Source organism: Varanus komodoensis, unplaced genomic scaffold (assembly GCF_004798865.1).
Source record: "Varanus komodoensis strain SLA01 unplaced genomic scaffold, ASM479886v1 scaffold13_3, whole genome shotgun sequence".
Lineage (NCBI taxonomy): Eukaryota > Metazoa > Chordata > Lepidosauria > Squamata > Varanidae > Varanus > Varanus komodoensis.
Window position 1 is genome coordinate 12,806,839 of NW_025335409.1, and position 24,211 is coordinate 12,831,049.

General features: G+C 39.2%; 2 protein-coding genes across 3 annotated transcripts in view; one reads left to right on the top strand and one right to left on the bottom strand.

The window, feature by feature from the left end:
- On the top strand, window positions 1-15,363 carry PMPCB (peptidase, mitochondrial processing subunit beta). The gene is made up of 13 exons (XM_044423344.1): window positions 1-119; window positions 2,413-2,553; window positions 5,519-5,605; window positions 7,370-7,499; window positions 9,192-9,390; window positions 10,640-10,719; window positions 11,347-11,459; window positions 11,852-11,995; window positions 13,419-13,579; window positions 14,361-14,446; window positions 14,520-14,608; window positions 14,781-14,856; window positions 14,945-15,363. The coding sequence occupies exons 1-13, from the start codon at window positions 27-29 to the stop codon at window positions 15,001-15,003; spliced, it is 1,458 nt and encodes a 485-aa protein (XP_044279279.1). The 5' UTR covers window positions 1-26; the 3' UTR covers window positions 15,004-15,363.
- The window catches only part of DNAJC2 (DnaJ heat shock protein family (Hsp40) member C2), a 16,338-nt gene continuing 7,443 nt past the window's right edge, over window positions 15,317-24,211 (bottom strand). Inside the window, exons 7-17 of one of the 2 annotated variants that reach the window (XM_044423343.1) lie at window positions 23,918-23,983; window positions 22,804-22,895; window positions 22,586-22,707; window positions 21,732-21,881; window positions 19,835-19,923; window positions 19,680-19,749; window positions 18,574-18,758; window positions 17,883-17,983; window positions 17,081-17,188; window positions 16,385-16,539; window positions 15,317-15,447 (exon numbers count right to left, since the gene is read on the bottom strand). In XM_044423343.1, the coding sequence (XP_044279278.1) occupies window positions 15,373-15,447; window positions 16,385-16,539; window positions 17,081-17,188; window positions 17,883-17,983; window positions 18,574-18,758; window positions 19,680-19,749; window positions 19,835-19,923; window positions 21,732-21,881; window positions 22,586-22,707; window positions 22,804-22,895; window positions 23,918-23,983 (1,213 nt within the window). In that variant the 3' untranslated portion in view covers window positions 15,317-15,372. Of the gene's footprint in view, window positions 15,448-16,384; window positions 16,540-17,080; window positions 17,189-17,868; window positions 17,984-18,573; window positions 18,759-19,679; window positions 19,750-19,834; window positions 19,924-21,731; window positions 21,882-22,585; window positions 22,708-22,803; window positions 22,896-23,917; window positions 23,984-24,211 lie in introns of those variants that run through there. The other variant, XR_006414008.1, reaches the window with a different exon arrangement.

Below are 24,211 nucleotides of genomic sequence, written 5' to 3' on the forward strand. Positions count from 1 at the left end.
TCCTGAGCTCTTGCTCCTGCGTTAAAATGGCGGCGGCCGTGAAAGCCGGCTGCCTGGCGGGGAGGCGGCTCCTTTGGGCCTTGCCGGGCCACCTCATCGCGCGGGGCTCGGGGAAACGGGTGAGTAACGGATTTATCACGCGCGACTGCCCACGGCTAGCCAGCTCCGTGGGCAGTCCTTAAATGCGGCCGGTGCTCTTGATATTCGGGGACGCCGCTCCCCGCCCCGCATTCTCGTCCTCGTCGCAGTGCATGCTGGGACACGTAGTCTTCTGGCAGGAACGATGGCGCGATGTGCGTGGCTTCTCTCCGTGCTTGCAGGGTGAAGGCACGACCCGTGGATTCATCAGTGCATCGTTACTGGGAACGCTAATGCTTATTGCTGGCTCAGGAGTTGTGCCAAAGCTCAGGAATTAGTCGCTGACCCTCCGGTTAACTTATCCCACAGGGTGGTTGTGAAAATAGGAGGAGGAAGAGGGTGTTGCCTTGCGTTTCTTGCAGGAAAATAGACAGGATATGAATAAAAAATTCAGTATGAGCAGATGGAAAGTGCATTGATTCCACAACAGAATTCATAAAGTGTCTACATGAACCAGATATAGCACCCCTTCTCCTTGTATAGGACTGCATCACTGTCAAAGACAGTAAGGCTTGGGAAACATACTTTGCTCATTGACACAACATGGTCAGGAAGGATGGTTGTAAACAGAGGGTCATCATCAGAGATTTCATGATGATGATAACAATTATATTGTTGTCCTAGTTCTGCACTGATTTTAATTATACTGCTAATAACAAAGTAATTAGGTCAAGAGTCAACCTCAATGACCTTGCGTGGGACATCTTGTTTAATCTCCAGCGCTTCAGTAAGCGTTTAGTAGTGGGAAAGAACAGTGGCTTAGTTTTGACTCAGGATTTGACATTGAAAACAATATCAAATCTGAATGATGAAGATGCTGTTCCAGAGATGGGCAACTTCTGCTCCTCCAGGTTTTGGCTTCTAAATCCTGTCAGCTCTAGCCAGCATAGCCGTTGCTTTGGGTTGGTGGTAGTTGTAGGCCAGAACATCTGGAGGTCCAGGGAGTTGTTAATTCCTGCTTTATCTCAAAATATTAGTCTCCGGCTTGAGTCTTCACATGTCCCTATTATGCTGGATTATGAACGGGGTGTAGGTTGAACCTACCTAAGCATTAAAAGCATAGAATCATAGAATAGTAGAGTTGGAAGGGGCCAGAAGGTCATTGGGTCCAACCACAGCCTTATGACTGTGCCCATACCTATGTGTAGAGCTCTTCTCTGAGATGACAGAATCCCTTTCCTTCTTGTGTAGTGCTCCTTGTAAGCCAGAGAAGTTTTCCAGAAGATTTTGAGTTGGACTGATTTCTGGACAGCTTTGCAGTGCAAACTAGGTTAATTGGCATAGAGTCATTTGCACTGAAATGGGGCTGCCTTTCCCCAGCTGATGCTTTTCAGGTGCTCTGGTCCACAACTCCTTGAATTCCTGGCTATTGGCTTTGCTAGCTGAGGCTGATGGAACTGAAGAATCTGGAGGGCATTGGGTTGTGGAAGGCTGCCCTACAGAGTGATGGGATTTAGCATATTTATTTAATTTGTATTTAGTAAGCAACAAAGCTAAAAAGTATCCCGTGTTGCCTTTGTGACCCAGTACACTACAAATATCTGAAATCTTTGTGGGGGAGAATAAGAATACACTGTGATATACAAACTATGTCCAAATATGTTGGATCAAAGTTCTTGGCATCCTCCATCCAGCTTGGCTAGGTGGGAATGCTGAGAGATGTAATTCAATACATCTGGAGGGCACCAGGTTGGGATCGCTGGACTATTAATGTTAGCAACCTAAAGACCTGCGTGTGATATTCTGACCACCACTCCTCTATTTTAACAGAGTTCAACCCTTTTCCACTGAGACTGATTTAACTGCTATCACTTATTACTTCTATTTTACACTGATACACACACACACACACACACACACACACACACATATATGTAATTCAGTGCATATATTATTTGTCACATAGTTGCTAGGATTAGTTACCTGAAAAGCATTAATTACAAGTTTGAAACTGCTAGATTTGCATGGGATTGGCATCCATTTATTGTAACTAATGAACTTATGAAATGGAAAAAAAATCATGGAAATATTTCTCATCGCCAGTGTGATCCTCAGTATGCCAGTAAGCCCTCTTTTCACAATTGGCAGATGTGTGGCTGGTGAAGAAGCAGTTAATACAGCCCCGTGACACCTTCATTCATGCATTAACACCTGAGATGGGTTTGCCGCCCACCAGCCTCATACAGAAGCTTTCATTTCTCTTGCACAATTTTATGATGAATTTTTTTGTTTACAAGAGCAGGCGAACATTTCACATGACACTTTTTCCAACAGTCTCTTCATCTTGGGAGATGCCGCTTCAGAGCTACCAAGTTAGCCCCCCAAATTGCCCTAAATGTTCCTGAAACAAAGGTATCTTCTCTTGAAAATGGTCTGAGAGTAGCCTCGGAAGATTCTGGTCTTTCAACATGCACAGTAAGTAATAGTTGTGAGTAAAACAAAATACTCCCCTGTCCCCTCCAAATTGTTCCATTTTCAGACTACAGTGGTACCTTGGCTCAAGAACTTCTTGGGTCACGAACAGAAATTTCATGAAAATTTTTACTTAGGTCACGAACTCCACTTTGGGTGGCAACCAAGATCGCAGCCATCTCCCCACCCCGCCGTGGAGATGGCCACAATCGCAGTCGCGTTCGTGCAGGGAACACGTGTGATTATGACTGTGCTGTGCTGCACCCGTCTTTCCTGCAGGAGTGCACCCGTGATCACGCACGTCTTCCCTGCACGAACGCAACTGCAAGCCTCACTGCAATCCTTGGGGGTGGGGTGGGGAGATGGCCGAAATTGCACCCGTCTTTTCTGCAGGAGCGCGCCCCTGCCAGGGTTTCTTTGAGAAGCACCACCCCAACATAAATATAACGAACAGAGTGTTGAATCTGATGAACAATGACATGGTCTCTCATTTCTGGAGGGTTATGCAGCGCAAATGACAAATGACTATAATGACAAATGACAAAAAACAAATGACTAGACAGATTTTTCACCAAAATTGACTCTGCAACTAAGAGACAAAGAGAGGAAACCCGTGAAAGAGATCTCCCCAATGTCCTTATGGTGGGGGACTCTCCCTCAAAACAATAATCTCCCCCCCTCACCTAGGTTAGTGTTCTCCACTGTACTGTACAGTACTTTGTTACTTTGTTGTTCTTTGTCACTTTGTTTCAATTTTTTTCATTAAAAATAGTTACAGAAGGGATTAACCTTATTTACATTGAACCTTATGGGGAAATTTGTCCTGGCTCATGACCAAAAATTGGCTCACAACCTCATTTGGAGGGGCCAGAACGATTAACCTTATTTGCATTGAATCTTATTGGGAAATTTGACTCGGGTCACAACCAATTTGGGTCACAACCAGAGTCGTGGAATGGATTTAGTTTGTGAGCCAAGGTACCACTCTAATCTTATGGTTTGAAAAGAGCAATGTTTAAACTTTAATCTTTAAAACACATACATGGAAATACATGTCACAGAAATCAAGAAGACTTCCAATATAGTTTGGCTCAGAATGGTGCTGCAGTGGGTGTATATGTTTTTAATAGAATGCTTAATGTCAGTGTTTTATATCTGGCAGAGTAAAAATGTTTATGTTAAGGTCTGAACTTATGGATCACTGTATCACCAAGAAAACAGTTGTAGAATAGCAGTGATTACCCCCTGTGCTGGCATGCTGGTACTAGAAGTTAACCACTCAAAGAGCTTTGGTTACAGGCAGTATAAAGGTAAAGTAAAGGTTTCCCCTTGACATTAAGTCCAGTCATGCCTGACTCTAGGGAGTGGTGCTCATCTCCGTTTCCTAGCCGAGGCAGCCAGCATTTGTCCGCAGACAGTCTCCATGGTCATGTGGCCGGCATGACTAAACACCGAAGTGCATGGAATGCTGTTACCTGCCCACTGAAGCGGTACCTTTTTATCTACTTGCATTTGCATGCTTTCGAACTGCAAGGTTGGCAGGAGCTGGGACAGAGCAACAGGAACTCACTCAATTGTGCAGATTCGAACCGGCGACCTTTCGATCAACTAGCCCAGCAGCACAGCAGTTTAAAGCACTGCGCCACCTGCAGTCCGTACAGGCAGTATAGAAATTATATAAATAATAATAGAAACATAGAAACAGAGCGAGTCAGAAGGGGTCTCCCGGGCCATCTAGTCTGACCCCTGGCTCCAGCCGGCTCTGCTCGTGACATGCCCACCATATTTCAAGAGATTGTATTAAACATCCAAGAGATTGTATTAAACATCAATCTCACTTGTCAGATTTATTACAATATGCCTATTTTAAGTAAGATTAATGTTGAATACAAAGAAGGTCTAAAACTCATGCAACAGGGTAGACCTATAATATGATCATGTTAAGTCATCATCTGGTGATTAAGAATAGGGTTTTCTGCTAAAGAGTAGTTGTGATGGGGGTGCTCTTGGGATCAGTTTGCCTTAGTGTTATCCTAAAGACATTTAAACTCTGTAGAACTATCTACATTCATGTAGTTGTATGTACTAGATAGTAGTTTTAGACAATGAGAACAGGATCTTTTGTGTATGTGGTTGCTGTCTCTTTCTTGGTGATATTGCAAGAATTTTTGGTTCTAAACAATAAAATTCAGGCTGATTGTTTGACCAATAAGATTGCAAGGGAGATCTGCAGATCTAATTTGCGCAGAATGCTCATGCAGCTTTGCCAGGTGTCAGCTCCATGTACCTTTTCAGATGTTTGTGATTTGGTATAGGGAGACTGCAGATGGTTAGTAGTTTTTATCAGATATAAGCAAAATACCTAGTATAAATGGGGATGTACTAACAACTTGTAATTTTCAGAAAAATGTGTCGCTCAGGAAAAAAAATGAAAATTAAGAATTTCCTAAAATTTATGGGAGAAGACTCTTTGGATATCTCTAATTCATTATAGTCCTACCTTTGATACTCTTCCAGCTCTCTTTCATAATTTCCTCTGCTGTTTCTGCTCTACTTACTATTGAGTAATACTTCTCTTAATTTACTCTTGGTGTATTGACTTTTATAAGGACAATATTACATCCTTTGTGAGTAATGGTAGCGGAATATGTTTGATTAGAAGCATGTATCAATAACTATAATATCTTGGGTTATATTAAAAGACGGAATTGTAATTTATGAGAGTAAGGAGTAATCCTATGCAACTGTAGACAGAAAAAAGCCTACAACTACCAGCATTCCTCAGCTGGCCATGCTGGCCTTTTCTGTTTAAACTTGCATAGGATTGCACTGCAAGAGCATTGAAAAGTTGGACTTCTACTCTTGTAGCTCCATTGCCACTTTGGAGCAAAGTGAATACTCCGCTGCCCCAGTGTGTTGTGAGCAATATTTTATATTTTGGTAAGACTAATAATTTATTTTGATTGAGGTGGGACTTTGGATCGACGCTGGAAGCAGATATGAAAATGAAAAAAACAATGGAACAGCTCATTTCCTGGAGCATATGGCTTTTAAGGCAAGTCCTCAAAGCAGCTTTCTCATATTGCTTTTAAAATTAAATATTAATTTGTGTTCATCTTTAATTCAGTAGCGAAAATTCTATTAGGCAATCAAAAGCAATGTCAAAGCAGGAAAGGAATTTAGATTTTGTTCTAATTATGGCAGCTGGCTTATATGCAATACTGTCCAAAGGTATTTAATGCTTAACGATTTTGAAAATGGCCACAAGGTTAAGAGAAAGCTAGGCACTTTATTGCTTATCTGTGTCAGAAAGCTTTTTAACACTTCTCTGAAGGATCCCTCCATTATACATAGTTGATTGTGGCCAGTGAAATTTGCTGCTATCGCCACATGCTTAGTAAGATCTGCTTTATGCATTGCCACATCATTGCATGGGATGTTCCATTCTTGTGAGGACTTGTTGAAGTCTCTTTTCAATATGTACCATAGGATCATCTCACAATATTTAATCACAAGTAGAGCTGTCAGCATTAAGAGTAGGCATACTTTTTGTTTTTCAATCAAAAACTGTGTGTGTGTTTGTGTGCGTGTGTTGTAGGGAATCAGGTGGACTCTGATGAGCTGCCGTTTCTAAAAGATAAATGCATATCTGGAAACTTTTGCTTGGTCAGACTTCATTCCTATCTGTATCTTGTTACAACTATAATATTAACTATGTGTGACAACCTGGTGCCCGCCAGATGTTTTGGACTGTAAGTTTAATCAGACCTAGCCAGCATGACTAATGATGAGTTAGTTCCTTTTAAAATACTTGGAAGGCACTTGTTTGCAAGTCCTGGGTCTATAGGCTTGAATGTCATTGCGGTTGATTATGGTTATAGCTACCTCAGTTTGTTGGGCTGTTGGTCCTTGAAGCTGGTTTATCTTAACCCAGGCAAAGTTGTCATACCAGATATCATGTTGACCTTTCTGAAGTCATTTATAACATGGCATCAAGTGCTGTGGCCCTGGGACACTGCATTTAAGTCATCTTACATGTTTATTTTATTAAAGAAGCACCTTGCGTAAAGGTACATCCTTCTCTATTATAGAGGCAAACTTGTTATTCTTAGTTTTTTGCTGTTGTGAATTAAATAGACTATAGTCTGCTCTATCCTGAAAACTCAGGACAGATAACCATTTGTTAAATATGAAATCTCTGATAGTAAAGCAGCCCTACTTACCTACCAGAATCCAGTTGCCATAATAACATAATGCACAAATTCCAGAAATCAGTCAGGCATTTGCCTTTTAGTGACGATGCCTACATAGCTAAAAGACAGCCAGTTTGGACATCAGAGCAGTGATTTCTAAACCTGCTTGCTTTTAGGGGCTACATACTGGATTTGGACTGCCTTCTGATTTTGTGTAAAACCTCTTAGTACCTTGGGTCCAGAAGGCTTCAATTTCCCCTTCATATTATGGTAATTTGTTGACAAAACAAATGTATGACTGCCCTTAACATATACTGTGTTGGGATAGTATAACATATGGCTGCAGCTATTTCCTCTGGATATCTGAAAGTATTTTTTTTTTATCTCACACATCAATCCTTACTATGAGATGAAGCTTTTCTTGTACACAAAACTGTTCCAAAACATATGGTGGCAAAGTAGAAATCCACCAGGCTTTCAGGGTAACCTTGCTGGAGTTTGGAGGCATTGATGTAGGATAATTCCATTATATTTTTCTGGTAGATCAACACAATAGATGATTGCTTAAAATTAACTTTTTGTATTGAAATCCAGAGTTGAAATAATTATATTTATTTAAATCACAGGGAACAAAAAAAAGGTCGCAGTTGGACCTAGAACTTGAAATTGAAAACATGGGAGCTCACCTTAATGCTTATACATCAAGAGAACAAACTGTGTATTATGCGAAGGCTTTCTCAAAAGACTTACCAAGAGGTAGCTATGAATTTGGGGAGACTTCTAGTGGTTTATTTCCTTAAAGAATTGAGCTTGAAAATGGGCTTTTAACTTGCAAGCAACTGACATTTTAAATACAAGGTCCTATGTGCTGAGTTGGCTTTTGGCCTGTCTTTGGCAACCAATCTTGAAGCTGAAGTCTTGCATACTTGATTATTATAATATTGGAAATGTGACTTTGCCTGGTTGTGCATTATCTCTTATTCCCCTTAGTAGTCCTGGGTTCTCAATTCTGTCATTGCTGTGAAGAGGAGATTGGAAACTTCGTCTGTTTTTGATTAACCATAGTTAAGCATATTTTCTGAACCCTAAACTGCAATTAATCTTAATTGTAATTAATGATAGCAAACTAGCTTCATGAAGTATGGCTTGTGACTGGCTTAGTTCCCCTAACACTAGGATTAACCACAGTTTTCTGTAGTTATTAAAATTTGATATATAAACTTGTAAGCTATTTATGACTGTGCCAGGAAAGACAGCGTAAACCTGGAAGAAGGTTGGGCTGATTTTTCTAATAGCAAACTGTAGTTTAGTGAAAATACTTTAACTTCTTAATGTTTTTTAAAGTTATTTTTTACTGTTTTTTCAATAAACTGCAGTTTTGTAATGTTGATAAACTTTAAGCTTATCTATATTGACAATGATGCATTTGCTTGCACTTAATGCTTTTATCACACCTTCCCCCATATTCCTGCATCCCTCCCTATTAATTGTGCTAGCTGAAGATGGTGGGAATTGTTGCTTTATCAAATAGAACTGACTTTTGATCCAGCAATCATATCCTATGGCAAAAATAGACTGGTGCAGTTGGGGTCACTGGAAGGAAAATATGTTTAATACAGGACCTTTCCAATAAATCTGATTGTGCCTCACCCCTGCTGCAGTAGTGCTACTTGCCTAGTATGTGCAGAGCTGCTGGAACCATTCCCCTAGGATAGCTTTGTTAATTGTTCAAAGAACGGTAACTCACTTATTCCAAAACAAAATTTTAATCCCTAGTATATCTATGGGGAAGAAGGTTCCAGAAACACTCATGAGACTTGTTTCAGATTAAACAGGTTTAGAAAGAATGTGATAAAGCAGGCTTGTCATTCCTCCTGCTTATGTGTATAAAAGGTGTAGTGAATCCTTACCTTACCTCATTACTGAAACACAGTTGTTGTTGCTAGTCGCAAAGTCAAGTCTGACCCATTGTGACCCCACAGACAACATTCCTCCAGGCCTTCCTGTCCTCCACCATCCCCCAGAGTCCACTTAAGCTCACACCAACTGCTTCAGTGACTCCATCTAGCCACCTCATCTTCTGCCGTCCCCTTCTTTTGCCATCAATTGTTCCCAGCATTAGGTTCTTCTCCAATGAGTCCTTCCTTCTCATTAGGTGGCCACAGTATTTGAGTTTCATCTTCAGAATCTGGCCTTCTAGAGAGCAGTCAGGGTTGATCTTCTCTAAGGCTGACCAGTTTGATCTCCTTGCAGACCAAGTGACTCACAGGAGTCTCCTCCAGCACCACAATTCAAAGACATCAATTCTTTAGTGCTCAGCCTTCCTTATGGTCCAGCTTTCACAGCCATACATTGAGATACAGTTAGCAAGCTTATTAATGAAATGTAGTGAAAAAAGTTAATGTTTTCTGTATTGCAGTTCAACTTTATCTCTTATTTTCCCTCCAGCTGTGGAGATTCTTGCTGACATCATACAGAATAGCACACTGGGGGAGGCAGAGATTGAGCGGGAGCGAGGAGTCATCCTCCGAGAAATGCAGGAAGTTGAGACCAATTTACAGGAAGTTGTTTTTGATTATCTTCATGCCACAGCTTATCAAGACACATCACTCGGACGAACCATCTTAGGACCCACAGAAAACATAAAGTATGTCTCACTTTTGTTACTCCTTTTCCTTAAATAGAATTCCTAGAGCAAAAAATCCTACTTGGCAAAAAGATTATGTCCGGGGCCCAGGAGGCTGGGGAAGGGCTGTGCTAGAACCTTCTTGAACAGTTCATTTTGTATATTGAAAGTGTACATATCATGACATCCCCCAAACTGTTGCTTTTTTTGAAGGAATATTGTTTTCACCAAAGCATCCTATGATATTCATGTATCATGAAAACTGAAATATATTTAGATAACACTCATTTCTAGTTTAAGGGCCATCTGCTTTCACATATTGGATATGTTTTTTGATACAAAGTAGCAGGCAACACAAACTTTCCATTTCTCCTAGTTACGGAAAACAGTATCACATTTTCACCTTTTAAAAACAAATTTAGTTGCTCTGCACTGTGTTACTTGTAAGTATCTAGTGAGACATCAAAAATATCGGTTACCCAAATATACAATGTTGTAGTGTATCCATTCCAATAAAAACTATGCATGGGACTATGTATATGGTGTATGATTTTAACAAGTGGCATGGCAAACAATAGCAAAACCATTTCCTTCCCAAAAATTACATATTACAATCAAGTAGGGTGTTCATGCTAGTGTTGCCAAAATGAAAAGGTGGTTAGCCACTTTGAACACCAGAAGCATGTTTACAGCATCTTGATTGATTCTTTTCTTTAGAAGGTTTAATAGCCTGCCTTTCAAGTGATAACTTATAAAACTAACATATGCAATACCTATCTACAAATATATGTAACACAAATCCCAGAGCTGTACAACCCGGCAGACCTTCGGTTGCTGGCCAATGGATGGGGCCAAAGTGTGCTTCTCTTCACCCCTGCAGTCCAAGGGGTACTGGTAGCTGGAGCTGAGGGTGATTTTTGGCATGGAGTGCAGGCAAGCAAGCTTTCTTCAGCTGCTTCTTTGTTTACTGATGGCCAGGCTTTTCTCCTTGGGAGACCAGGACTTTTGTTTCTTGGAAGTCAGGGTGCAACCTCCCAGTTGTCTTGGTCTCCTAGCCGATGGCAGAGGCCAGAGTGTGCTTCCTTCCTTTCTTTCAGCTGGAAGGTGAATGCATGAATTCTTACTGGCAGAGAGGGTAAGCAGGTTTCATGCAGGGGCAACAACTCAGAGTACATGATACTATACTAGTGCTTGGGTTAATGTAGGTTATGTCACTTTGTTGAACTTAATGAAGCATATCCCCTCTTGCCTTCCATTTTTCTGCTTACAGGTCTATTAACCGCAATGATTTGGTGGAATATATTACAACACATTATAAAGGACCCCGGATGGTACTTGCTGCTGCTGGAGGTGTGTATGATAGATACATGTTTGTGGCATATGTCATATTTATTTGAGATAATTGTAATTTATCCTGGGTTTCTTCACCATTCCTAGCCTGGTAGGCCTGAAGGTGCAAGCTGTGGGTTTATTGCCCTAAGCTGGCGATGTGACTGTACCCCAGAAGTTAGAAAAGGAGGTTTGAATCAAGATTTAACAGCATACAGTTGGATTGATGAAAGTGGACCTGCCCCTCTTCACCATGGCAGTCCCTCAAACTGTAAGCTGTGGTGCATAGGAGAGGTGGGGAGGAGGGATCCCTGAAAGCTGGGCAAAGGCATCTTCCACAAGCATGGTCCTTTCATCAATGGAAGGCAGGTCCTAGAAAAGAATTTGCAAAATATTTTCAAATAAGCAGCTTCACTTCTCCTGTTCAGTGTAGTAAATTTTAGGAAGTAAAGGGCTAGGAAATAGCAGGAACATGTTGGTTGATTCAGATCCTATACATCTCATTTCTAAGCATAGGACAATAAAATCCTCAGAAGTGGATTCATTGTATAAGAATGTTGGACTTTAAATCAAAATACTTAACTGCTCTAGTATATGATTCATTTATGTCTGTTTCAGCTAAATTGTAGTTGTATGTCAATTATTTAGGAGTTGCTCACGATGAGCTGCTTGAACTAGCGAAGTACCATTTTGGTAACTTGCCGTCTATTGTGAAAGAAGGAGCACCAGCCTTGCCTCCTTGTCGGTTCACAGGCAGTGAAGTAAGTTGAGGCCTTTTCATTTCAAATAAGCTATAGGAACAGCAGCTGAAAAATGACTGATAACGCAGAGACAGTGCAAGAAACCTGGTTAGCTGAACTTCTTGTCTGACTGCAAAACCTGCTCAGAAGCTTGATAAAGGAGTGGAAGTAACATCAGTGAAAAATGCAGATAACATAAATAATTCAAAATTTACTCGGTTTTTAGACTTTATTTCCTGTGCTTTGATTTCTTTCCCGTGCTCATTTAACATTTCTAAGGTATTTTGCTTAGCTAAACTTTATTATGGCACTGTTGTGACATGTTGAGGGGGTTTTTTTGGCTGTTTAAATTTATTTTGCATTAATAGTATTTCAATATTTTCTAAAGCTGTATATTTGTGGTACTTGATCAGATTCGAGTGCAAGATGATAAAATGCCTTTGGCACATATTGCAATTGCTGTTGAAGCTGCTGGCTGGTGTCACCCAGACACTATTCCTCTGATGGTGGCAAATACTCTGATTGGCAACTGGGATCGTTCTTTTGGCAGTGGTGTGGTGAGTTGGCATCAAGGTTGCTATTCTGTTTTAGATAAAGGATTGTTGCTATGTCAGTCGCTTCTATAATGGCTTCTTATGCAGTGTTAGCCCAGCTCAAGCTGTATCTTATTGTATCATCATGGAACTTAATATCCTGCTTCTTTCTGCAGACGTGTACAGTTTAAAATCAATCCTTGAGCCCAACACACTTGTCCTGTTGCCATAAGGCAAGGGTATTGACTGTCTTTCAGCCTGAAAGCTGAATTCCATTTCAAGGAAGCTTTGTGGATAAGACATAAATACCACCATATTTTTAGCTTAAACCTTACTGCTAGAAATTAAAACTTAGGAAAGGCATTTCCTAATTCACCAAAAACTGCACAAAAGCCAGGAAAACATCAGATAATTGGTGGTTGAGGGAAGGAGGTGTAGCTATTTGAGGTCCCCAAGATGATTAAGTTCCTCTTCCTTTGCTGTAAGAGCTAAGCTAAATGTGATGGGGCAGAGAGGATTTTTTTCCTTCATTAAAAAGTGGTTGTTGGGGAGAGGGAGACTTTTCTCATATATACCAGGAAGAAATGCCTGATTCACACATGAGAAGCCACCATGTGGGGTGATTTTGTTGTTGTGGCAGCCATTATTTTGAGTACTTGAGGAATGCTGTAGCTTGTTATGTGTGAGCCAGGTGACAGGTGGCAGCTGACATGGTTGACAAATCACTTGAAAAGCCTAGAATAAGCCATGGGTTTCATGGGTTTTACAGTGGTTTGTAAACCACTCCACCCACCCACCTTCATCTGGTTCATGACAACGTTTCTGGTAAAGGCGATTATGTTCATTGGGCAGCTTGCAAGCAGCACCCTTGGTCATCATGCAAACCCAGTTATAGGCTGTTTCAGGGCTGTGGGTGGCTTGCCAACAACTCACCCACACCATGGTCACATGCAATGAGAAGCTATGGCATGCCCCCATTGTGCCCCAATTATTCAAAATGGTACCTGCCACAACAAAAGCCTCAAAAGGAAATTCACCCACAGTAGCATCTGACTTAAGTGTGAATCAAGCCAGTCAGGCAGTTCTCTAAAGCTTAGTATTTCTGCAAATACTAAGTAATGCTGGTCTTAGCGGAAATGAGATTTTCTTCCAACAGCCATCAATCCTCTTAGGACTCTACTATTCATTTAACCCAGGGGTGGGTAGTCCTGTTCTGTCACCATTCCTGACCATTGGCTGAAGCGGAGAACTGGAACTCAACAACACCTGGAGGGTTGCAGGTTGCCCAGCTGATAGTTCAATTTATCACTTAGGAATGGGTGATGGGGCAAAACTGGAATGTATATACTAAAATAATTACCTAAACCAATGGTACTGGTTTCTAAGCTTACTGAATCTGAAAGTGTGTATTCTACCACAAAATATATTCCCCTTTTTATTTTAACAGAATCTGTCCAGTAAACTTGCTCAAGTTGTGTGCCATGGCAACCTTTGTCATAGTTTCCAGTCCTTCAATACCTGTTACACAGATACTGGACTCTGGGGTGTCTACATGGTTTGTGAGGGCTCCACCATGGAGGAAATGATGCACTTCGTTCAGAAAGAATGGTAAAAAAATAAGCATTTCTGAAATAGCTGATTTGAAATGGAAGTAGTTAGGTCACTGTAGAGCAGTATTGGATACATATATGGCATTGGTCTTCTGTGACAATCATCTGATGAATATTTATTGTAAACTTCACATAGTGCAAATTTAAACTTAATCCTAAATGAAACTTGGTTGTTGCTAAGAAGGGAAGTTTGACTCTAGCTCTTCCTAGTAGGTGCTATGCTGAAGTTGATACAGGAGGCCACGCTACAAATGACTATATTCTACCTTTGATATCAGAAGCTGTATGCCTATGTATCCTAGTTGCTGGGGGATAATGAGTGGGCTGTTGCTGTTGCACTCATGTCCTATTTGTGCATTTCTCATAGGCAGGTGTTTAGCTCGTGTGTGAACAGAATGCTGGATTAGATGGCCCTTTGGTCTGATCTAGCATGGCTCTTACTTTCTCCACAAGATAGCATGCAAGTGCCCCTGCACTTTGCCTCTACAAAGCAGTGAAGTTGCACAGGCATAGATGTGCTCATGGCTACAGTTAGTGTTTGCTTTAGAGCCTGGCAGAAGGTTACCAGTTGTGGCTTTGAGGCAGCATTTGAACCTATTTGTTTCTCAGAGTTGTTCTGCCTGTGAAGGGGCTTACAGGAACATGCCACTGAAAGCTACTCAGTTTCTAATTTATTTATATTGTACAGTTGTTTCTTTCAGGTAGACCTTGTAAAGTGTACAATAAGGGGTGTTTGGTAGCCAAACAATTTAAATATTCTGTTTCTTCTCATCTTACAGGGTTCGACTATGCACTAGTGTTACTGAAAGTGAGGTAGCACGTGCTAAGAATCTTCTAAAAACCAACATGCTCCTACAATTGGATGGTATGAGCTATCTTTGTGTTTGTCCTTTATGTCCAATTTGATTTGCATACATACTAAGAATTTTTAATCTTAGGGTCCACTCCTATTTGTGAAGACATTGGACGACAAATGCTGTGTTACAATCGTCGAATCCCAATTCCTGAACTTGAAGCAAGAATTGAAGTAAGAACCATTTTGCTCTTTTAAAAGCACATTAATGTAACAGCTACAAATTCTGAGTCTTTGTATGCTGCGATTCAGTCTTGGCTTTCAGAGCAGTTCTTGTTCCTTATACTTTAAATGCTGACATTTTAAGTAAAACTGGCAGAAAATAAGATGGTGTACTTTATTCCAGGCAATTGATGCTCAGATTATCAGAGATGTCTGCACAAAGTATATCTATGATAAGTGCCCTGCAATTGCAGCTGTAGGTAAGGATTTCCTTAGTAGCTATCTTTCTTTCTTTCTATAAAAGTAATATCTGCTTTGAAATACTTATTTTTGTTTTTGAAATTGCAGGGCCACTTGAAAAACTGCCTGATTACAACAGACTCCGTAGCAGCATGAACTGGCCTTGAGTTTGACCTTTATCAAAAATCTATCTTGGAGGCTTAATGGATGCTTTGGGGAGATTTTGATAGCTCTCTAAACTTCTAAGACAAGCAAATTGATTTTTCCCCTCAACTAAAGCCTACTTGTGAAGTTCCACATCAAACAGAGTATGCTATCTATGTGGAAGATGATAAGCATTTAGAACTGTACAAGACACAGCTGAACATGACATTTGGTTTTCAGTTCTGATAGTCCTAATGCCTTTTGAAATAAGATTGAAGTTCATTTGCTATTGCAGGCACAAATAACTATATAATCAACTAAAAAAAGAAGTCATGCTCTGTATTTGTATTTTTATTATAAAACAAAACACTTATTGATTGTCATTCAGAATTTCATTTCTTAACTTTAGCAGCATTCACTACTTGCTCTTGGGCAGCTTTCTTTGCTTTAACCATTTCAACAAGCTCCTAAAGAAAGAGACAAACAGAGGGTTGTTCATATTAAGTTCATTTAATCCATCAGGTTCTGATGTATTACAAATACTGAGCAGCTAGAAAAAAGTACTTGAGTCTTAGAAAAGTCAGACCAAGTTTCAAGCAATCATTCTCTATAAATATTCATAACTGGTAGCTCTCAATTAAGCAGTGAGAGGGAAATGCCCAAACATGTATTACACTCTGTCCCACTAGCAACTAATCATCTTCTGATTAACTTTTCTTAACCTGTTGCTGATACGAACCAACAGATCAGATTCAAAGCTGGGATTTGAGCAAACTGTTAATTATCTAAAGGTGCAATCTTATCCAGACAAGACAGAAAATAAGGCCTACAACTCCTGGGATGCCCCAGCTAGCTGGGATAAGTGGAGAGCTGTAAGCTGTTTTCTGGCTAGCTTGCATAGGATTACACTCTAAAAATATTCAGTGTTGAGCTATACACCTACAGTGAGCCTGCTGTAGTTCTATACAAGCAGCAAAGCGCTATACTTTCAAGTTTTATAAGCCCACTTTTAGAGAAACCCCTCCCCCGTGGTGGTGAGAATTGATCTCGATTGCTAACCAATCCCCATTAATTTATTTTATACTTAAAGGATGGCCAGTTTGGCATAGAAGAATTGATTACTTTTTTTCAGCAGTCCTACCACTAATAAGGGGAGCTTGCTAAGGATCAGGTATATAATAATGTCTTGCCATAATAAGTTAATAATGACTTGCTTTACTGTTGTAAGGCACTGTCAACTTGGTTAAAGATTTATTTTTGAAGAATATTTCTATAGCACTGATGGTTTACTAAATTACTGGTGTGGAAAGGAGCAAGCAGTCTTCTGTCCAGAAGTTAATACTCTGAAGCTTGTTCAGCATATTGTGTATATATTTTCAACATTAAAAAACATAGTTTCCCTACCTTATATCGCTTCATGCAGTCTTTTTTAGATCTGCCTGGAACAGAAGCTGCTATTTTTTCCCATCTTTCAGGAGTATTTACTGGATATGTCTTCAGAGCTTGTTCTAAAAGTTTTTGCTCTTCTGTTGTCCAAGGAGATGAATCTGTAAATGAGGCTGTTGAAAGCAATATAGAAAATGCAAATAAGAGGATTTAAGGTGTCTACTGGAGAATTATCTAGCACCTCCTCTCCTTGATGCCTATATTCCAAGCTGTAAAGCACCCTTTACCTAACCTGATGCCTTCTAGATATTTTGGAGTACTCTGTCCATGCTGCTTGATGAGAGTTGAAGGTTGGTGGGAGAAGGCTGCTCTGGAATGTTTTGCATGTCAACCATGGAAGGCAAATACCATTGCCTTCCCACAACTATTCTACCCAGATTTCCATGTTCACAAGGTTTCAGAAGGAGTACCTTGACTGGATATGACAGCTCCCCAAACTATGAATTTCCGCTGAAGTAGTGAGAAAGACATTAAGTACATAGCCCTAGCATTATCTTCAGCCATACCGATTGTATCGGGCCATGATAATGGCATACCCTAGAAATACTTTTAAAAGCATCCACCAGCAGACCTGACCACATGGGTCTTAACAAAATGTAATACAGAGGCAGAATGTTACACAAAATATCAAATGATTGTTGAATAATTCTTTACCTTCAAAACGTTCTGATGGTGTAGCACTTTCTGCCTGTGGTACTACTCCATGCTCTTTTTTAAATTTATCGAAAGCTTTCTTATTTATGTCATCCTTTTGATGTGGGTCTAAAGTGGATAAGAAACTGGTTACTGAAAACATTTCATCTTTTAAACAATTATGCCTCAAACCAACCATTTTCAGTAAATTGTTTGATATTTAAAGGCCAAAGGTAAGGGACCTAGACATTCAAATTGTGTCATCAGTGATACAAACCTTGTAATATCCCTCTATTTTTACCTTTAAACTGAATTACAGCAGTACTTTCCCCCATCAATTAATCTGATCCCTTATCATTCTTTTTCTAGGGAACAGAAAACTATTTGTAACAGCTGAGAAAATATTTCTTCCCAAGGGTCAGCATATTACATTATTTTAAAGTTATGTCAAGAGAGAGACCTAGGCTTTCCTCATGAGGAACATTTAAATGTTAAATATAGATTCCCAGTGACAGAAAGGTAGAATTTGGCACACACAGCTCGACACACCCCTTTTACTAGTAAGACCTATCTTTCATTCAAGGATGTAAGGCCTTGTCAAAATGGCAGCTAGTATACCAGGAGCAGTCCAGTCAAGAGGGTGGTATAGTGGACTGGACTGGTACAGCAGTTTACCTGCACATACCTGATCCTATTTCAGACTGGGAGAGGGAAATGGGAGTTGGTAATAGCAGCGAGGAATGTAGCAGCTTACAGAACGTAAGTTGAATTTACTAGTAAATAAAATGGAAGCATGCAGACCATCTTACAAAGATAAAGATACCAAGTTTCTGGAGGCTCTTTGCTTTGTTGATAACATCTTTTGCTGTTCGCTTTATTCCTGAAGTAGAGTGCAAATTCATGTAATTGGCAATAACTTCCCACCTACAATAAACACAAGGGGAAAAAAGGCTTTACAAACACCCTTGAAAGAATGTGTGAATTCACGCAGTAACTGCCGGACCAGTTTTTTTTTTTAAACAAGCACCAAACACGTATAATCTGTCAAGAAACTATACTTTAAGGTAAAAGTTAAAGATAATTTTTTCTGGGATGCAGCAGAATGGTTTCCGGATTTCACATAGGCATTTTTAAAAATAAAGTTATCAGCTGTGCTTTATGCATATATTTTATAATTTCAAGGACAAATACAAATACTTGGCAGAAACTTTTAAAAATAAATTGTTAAAGTGGGATGGGCAGTCCCTTGAAGATACATTGGCTCATTCCCTAACACACAAAATCACTCTTGCTGAAATAATGCAATCATATTTATAAGGAGAAAATGTGAAGGTAGTCAACATTCACTGGAAAGACACTGAATATCCCTGGGGAGGAAATGTTTTTGACAGGTAAGAGCAACACTTAAATATTTACGAATCAAGTTAACTACTATATAGATAAAAATAAACCTCTTGGTTGCTCTTCTTTTAGACTTTAGGACTACTTACAGTAATGCATATCTGTTCACCTACCTTGAGTTAGTCCCAGCAGGAAAAAGGTTTACAGCTTTAATCAGTAACTGCAAGTCATCTTCTGACCAATTTTTACTTCCACCAACAACTCCACTAGTTGATTTCTCAGAACTCTTTGTTGCTTGTCGCATACGAGCATCTGCTTCTTCTCTTTCTCTTTTGATCTGTTCATTTACTTCATTTATCTATGTGAATATAAAAATACAATTACTGCAAATGCAATAATTCCCAAGAATTAGAGAACTGCCACAAGTTCCCTGGTTCATTTTGTTTCCATTGTCACTGTTGGAGAAGAAGTCCATTGGCTGCCAATACAAACAAAACTCAGAGCAAGTTAGAAAAGATAGCAACTGCAAAGGTAAGCAATTTTAATAACCTTAACACAGCTTAAAATGATGTTTTCACAAACATGATTAAGTAAGTTTTCTCTAAATGTGTGCAAATGAACTGCACATAGAATTTTAGATGTTTTGCTCGCTCTGAGGGAGAACACACTAGGCTCCTGAAGAAAGGGGGAATTTGTGTCATCACCTTGGGGAGCCAGGATTTCACCACATACAAATGACAACCACCAATGCATGATGCAACCACAAGGAAGATTTCGATTTGGTTCAGTCATCTAACTGAACAAGCAGTGACCCAGTCCTCACCCCACCACTCCTCCTCCAGTAGTAATCGTTTTGCTGGAATACGTCACTCTTGCATACAGCTTGATCACTGCTCAAGCCCATACTCTTGGACAGACAGGATCACAAGTGTGCTTTTACCATCTTTTAAAACATTCAGACATGATGTTTCAAATGATCTCCTGCTGTCCCCAAGACAGAGGCAGCACCCCTATTTTCCTCAAGCATACAGAACGGTTGTGTTCGAAGATTTATCAGCAACCCTCTGGACAGCGTACAGCTGTTGTATATAGATTCTCCTAGATTCGGCAAGTACTATTAAGCAGCCCTTATTGCGAAGACAGCTGCAGTCTCTTGAGAGCTGCAATTCTGCCCAGCAAATGATTTCCAATGCAACATAAGGCCTATTTGAAATGGGTGCACACCAATATTTTCACTAGGTTGATTCACTGTTACAGGACAAAAGATTAATATAATTACCTGTTTTTCTACAGCAGCCTTTCCTTCTTCCCTTGTTGTGGATGTAAGTGCTTCATTCAAGCACTGCAGACTAAAAATAAATTATTGAACGATATTTCAGATCTAGCAGAAAGCTGAAGGTCGAAAAACATAACTCGTAGGTCAGGAATACATACCTTGTCAACTCAAGACGATCGCAAAGCTTTTCTACTTCTTCCATCATCTTAACACACTCTGCCTCATTATCAGAAAAGTAATTCCAGTTCTGAAAGTAGAACACCATATGCTTTATCTTCACACTACAGAAAAACTGCACACACTTTATGAAGCATCTGGGGCATTATAGCATGAATGTATTTCATTTAAGTAAACAGTTTTCATGGATAACACTTTACTGAAAATCTGTTTTGATAAAATAGAGTTAGGCAGTGACTTTGGAATTAAAATGTCTAGTTTTTAAAACCCCAATTAATATTTATCATTACCTCAGTAACTTGCAAAACACTAATAACTATTTTGCCTTAACTATTATGGTTCTAAAAGCATATCAGGGACCTTTAATTTTAAAGACGCCACTTCTCATTTTGAGAAAGAGAAGGAGACTGTGTTCCAAGTCTTCTTTCCCCAACAACTGGGCTCTTGGGACACGCTAGGTTGTTAAATGTAGTGGGAAGATTCAGCATTCTTACTCTGGGTCATTCACAATAACCCACCATTTGTTTAAACCTTGTGTCATGCGACATCCAAACCAGGTTAATCTGAAGGTCAACTTCATCTCTTAAAGCTATTCCATTCATGAAGTTTTGTATTTAGAGGATTTTGTTATCTTAAGGCTGGCAACAGAAGAAAACTCACACAATAATCTACAATTTCAAATCCCAGACAATAAAATTAAATGCACACTCAATAAAAACATTTTGCAGTGTTTCCTAAAAAACACATTTTTAAAAAATGCCAATGACTTCAGGAGTTATTCATAGAATTCAACCAGACAGTCTTCGACAGAAACTCTCCTGAGAAATGTATGCTATAGTGTATATTGGGGACTGCAGAGCCCTTCTTGCAATTTGAGAGAATGGGTGAGCTCACAGAAGAGCTCATACTAAATTGCCTAGAAGAGTCTGTTAGTCTAATGTAGCCAGATGTCTGAAAATTGAGCGTCTCTACTTCCTTTTAAAATATGACTCAAAGAATATAAATTTGTGTGTAAGAAAAACTATCCAGTGATGTGATTATGGGGTGAAGTGTTAAATATTTTAAATGGAATATAAGCAATCGTAATTACACTCTGAATAATTTTTCAGTTAGAACAGGAAGGAAAGAACTAGCATTTCTTTCCCTCAATAGCAGAAATTCCACTGTAAGTTCTCATTAGAAACCTGACTCAGCAGCTCTGAATGCAGTGGCAATGTACAGCAGGAAATTGTGTGGATGCATGCTACGCTTCAGCCACCTCCAGTTTCTAGCAACAACCTGTGAAAGTGGTGTTCTCAGGTTGTTTCCAGCACCTGAAACTGGCACTTGGGATGTCAAACATGCCCCCCCCCCGAAAAACCCCAAAAACAATGGATTAAGTTGGAGCTGTTTAACACACACATTCTTGCCAAATATTGCTACTGTGTCCCAATGGGGTTGCTCTGTATATGTGTGAAAGTATTAGATATACATAGATACCCATTTCTTTCAGTACATACTGAAGACTGAATCTAAATTTACTTATGATAGCAAAGGGTTATTTCATTGGGTCCAAAGCATGCTACCTCAGTGGAATGCATACCAAATTCTACCACTTCATATAATTGAATGCTGTTTAGAATCCTAGTGTTTTCAGCATCCTTTCTTTAACCCACATAGAATTAGAATGATCTTCAATGCTTGCCATAGTTCATTATATCTTTAGAAATGGAAGCAACATTGCAGGTGGGATTACATAGTACTGCACAATTTAAATTAGATATCAAGGTTCCTTTTTTAAGGAAGACTAAGATCATGTGCTATTGTGGACCAATGTCTTGACATTACAAGTGAAACCTTTATAAAATCTGAATTTAACTACAGTGACTTGCCATATACCTTGCAGGTTGTTCGTAGTTTTTGCCTTTCCTTTTTAATTGCCTTTTTCTGTATATCTTTCTCTTTTTTCACCAGCAGTGCTTGTTGTCTAATTTCTTCCTCTTCTTTTTCCTTGGCTAATCGTGCAGCTTCTAATTCTGCTTGTCTTTGCTGAGACAGAAGAAAACTCTGGAATCATTCAAGCCTGATATCACATCTATATCAGGTTAAAAGCAGTCTCTGGTGGTTCTTGCCACTCAAATGGAGACAATGATACAAATACCAGTTCTTAAAATCCTAGGCTAACAAACTTACCAGGAATATACATTTGTCAAGAACACATACTTAAACTATTGTAATGATCTTAATTCCTACTCCACAGATTCTTGTGATCTTCACAAGCTCTAGCAATCAAGTAAGTGGGTATGTTAAGTAAGAAAAACAGGTTTAAAACAGTTCTTTACACCTAGAAGCTTACTTTTTTATATGTATCTAGCACTGGAATACAGAAATATAATGTATTTGATTAGGTGGAATGTAAAATCTCCCCAGGAACTGCAATTAGTATTTAGGTTGAGTTCAGATCCCATTTTGCACAATTGAAAAATTTAAAATTGTTACAGACTCTGCCACAAAAATTAAGGATATACTATTCAATTAATTACAATAATAAGTATTAAACTTATTAATACTTGCAGTAGATTCACTGAAAATAAACAGAAGTTGAGGCAGTTAGGACTAAATTAAAAATGCCATTGATTTCACTGCCCACCAGAAATCTGTGTAGTCTGTCAATCTGACAGAGGATCAAAGCATTTTGCTTGCATTTAAAACGTTTTGAATTCGCAACACTACACATGTAATCTGAAACGTACTCTCTCTCTCTCCTCTTGTTCTCTTCGTTTTGCTTCTAACTTTGCTTTCTTTTCTGCTTCTTTTTTTGCTTTTTCTTCTTCCTTGAATTTCTTTATTCTGGGATCACAGCTGTATGCAGTATCTTTAAAAGGAAGAAAGAAAAAGGTGGTTGGAGGGGACATACAAAGGCTGAAATTTATTGAGTCTGTCTTCTTGAAAAAGCCCAACTGACACTTACCAACTAGTGTTCTTATTCTGTTCATCTCCTCCTTTTTTCTTAATGCTCTAGCTGCTCTGTTCTGCTTCTCAATCCACCTTCTCTCATCTCGACTAAAGAGAGAGATGAAAGACTTAGAGAATCTTGCTATGCTCACTGCAAAATCAATTCTGGAAGTGTTGTAAACTCAACAGGCCAAAATCCCTAAATGCTCTGACACTATCAAATTCAATAAGGTTTCAATCAAACAGCTGTCCCGACAATTTTTATTTAGCTTTTTACAAAAACATGTATTACTATAGGATTAACTCCTTTGCAAAGGTATCTTTTTGTAAAACCACAATTAGTCTTACATGCAAATCATACTCACCTTCCCTGACTCATTTGCCATGCAATTATATGTTGCTGGAATAAAAGCTCTGGCCTTTGTGCACACATACAGTCCTTACTGCCTTCCTAACCCATCCTCCCTCCAAGCAGTTCTTAAAGTAAGAAAACCTACCAATCTGCTCTTACTTGCATTCATACTTTGCCCGAATCAGGATGGAGGGGAAAGAGAGAACATATTTAGCTTTTTTTAGCATAATGAGAAATTGGAGAAGACTAGAACTATCCTTTGATCTGTGCCTCTCTGAGCACAACCAGGTCTGCCATAATTATTTGAGGAAACTATACACAAGATGCTTTTTTCCTAGATTAATGCACAATTACTAATCTTGTGTCAATACCCATGGTCACTAACAATATTAGTGCTACCAGCAAGTGCAAAACCTGTGGGGCGGGCTGGTTAAATGGACATGGCAGGTTACACTTGGCCTGCGGCCCTTATTTTGAGGACCCAGGTGTTAAAGTATCTTGACTGGTCACCCTTGGATATATTGTCACATGATTACATGATTAACATTTGACAGCACAATCCCATTCAAGTTGATTCACAAATTGCACTGAATACAAACAGGGTTACTCCAGGGAAGGCTGTAATCCTATGTATACTTACCTAGGAGCAAGTTCCACTTAACTTAATGAGGTTTATTTTCAAGTAGGCTTGCAGTGTAAATTATCTAAATTTTTGAATAATGTCTGAATTTTTGGATCTATTAATCATAGCTTTAAAAGTATCCTTTTACTTACATACCATTCTGCTTTTTCTTTTTCCTCTTCATCTAAGTAAGAAAACTCCCGCCAAGAATCAAAATTATACCTACCAAAAGAAAGCCAGCACAATGTTAATATTTAAGAAAAAGTTTGGAAAATAGTATTGCAAATTCTTCAGAATAGTTTTTTTTTTCATTCTTAATATGTGAGCTCAGTAGATTATGCTGTCAGTTGTTGGATCTATTTTTGCTGCATGAACAAAGTCTGAAGAAACCTGCATGTAAATTACCATGTTAAAGAATGTCACTTTCATTCCGGTCATTTTATGATACAA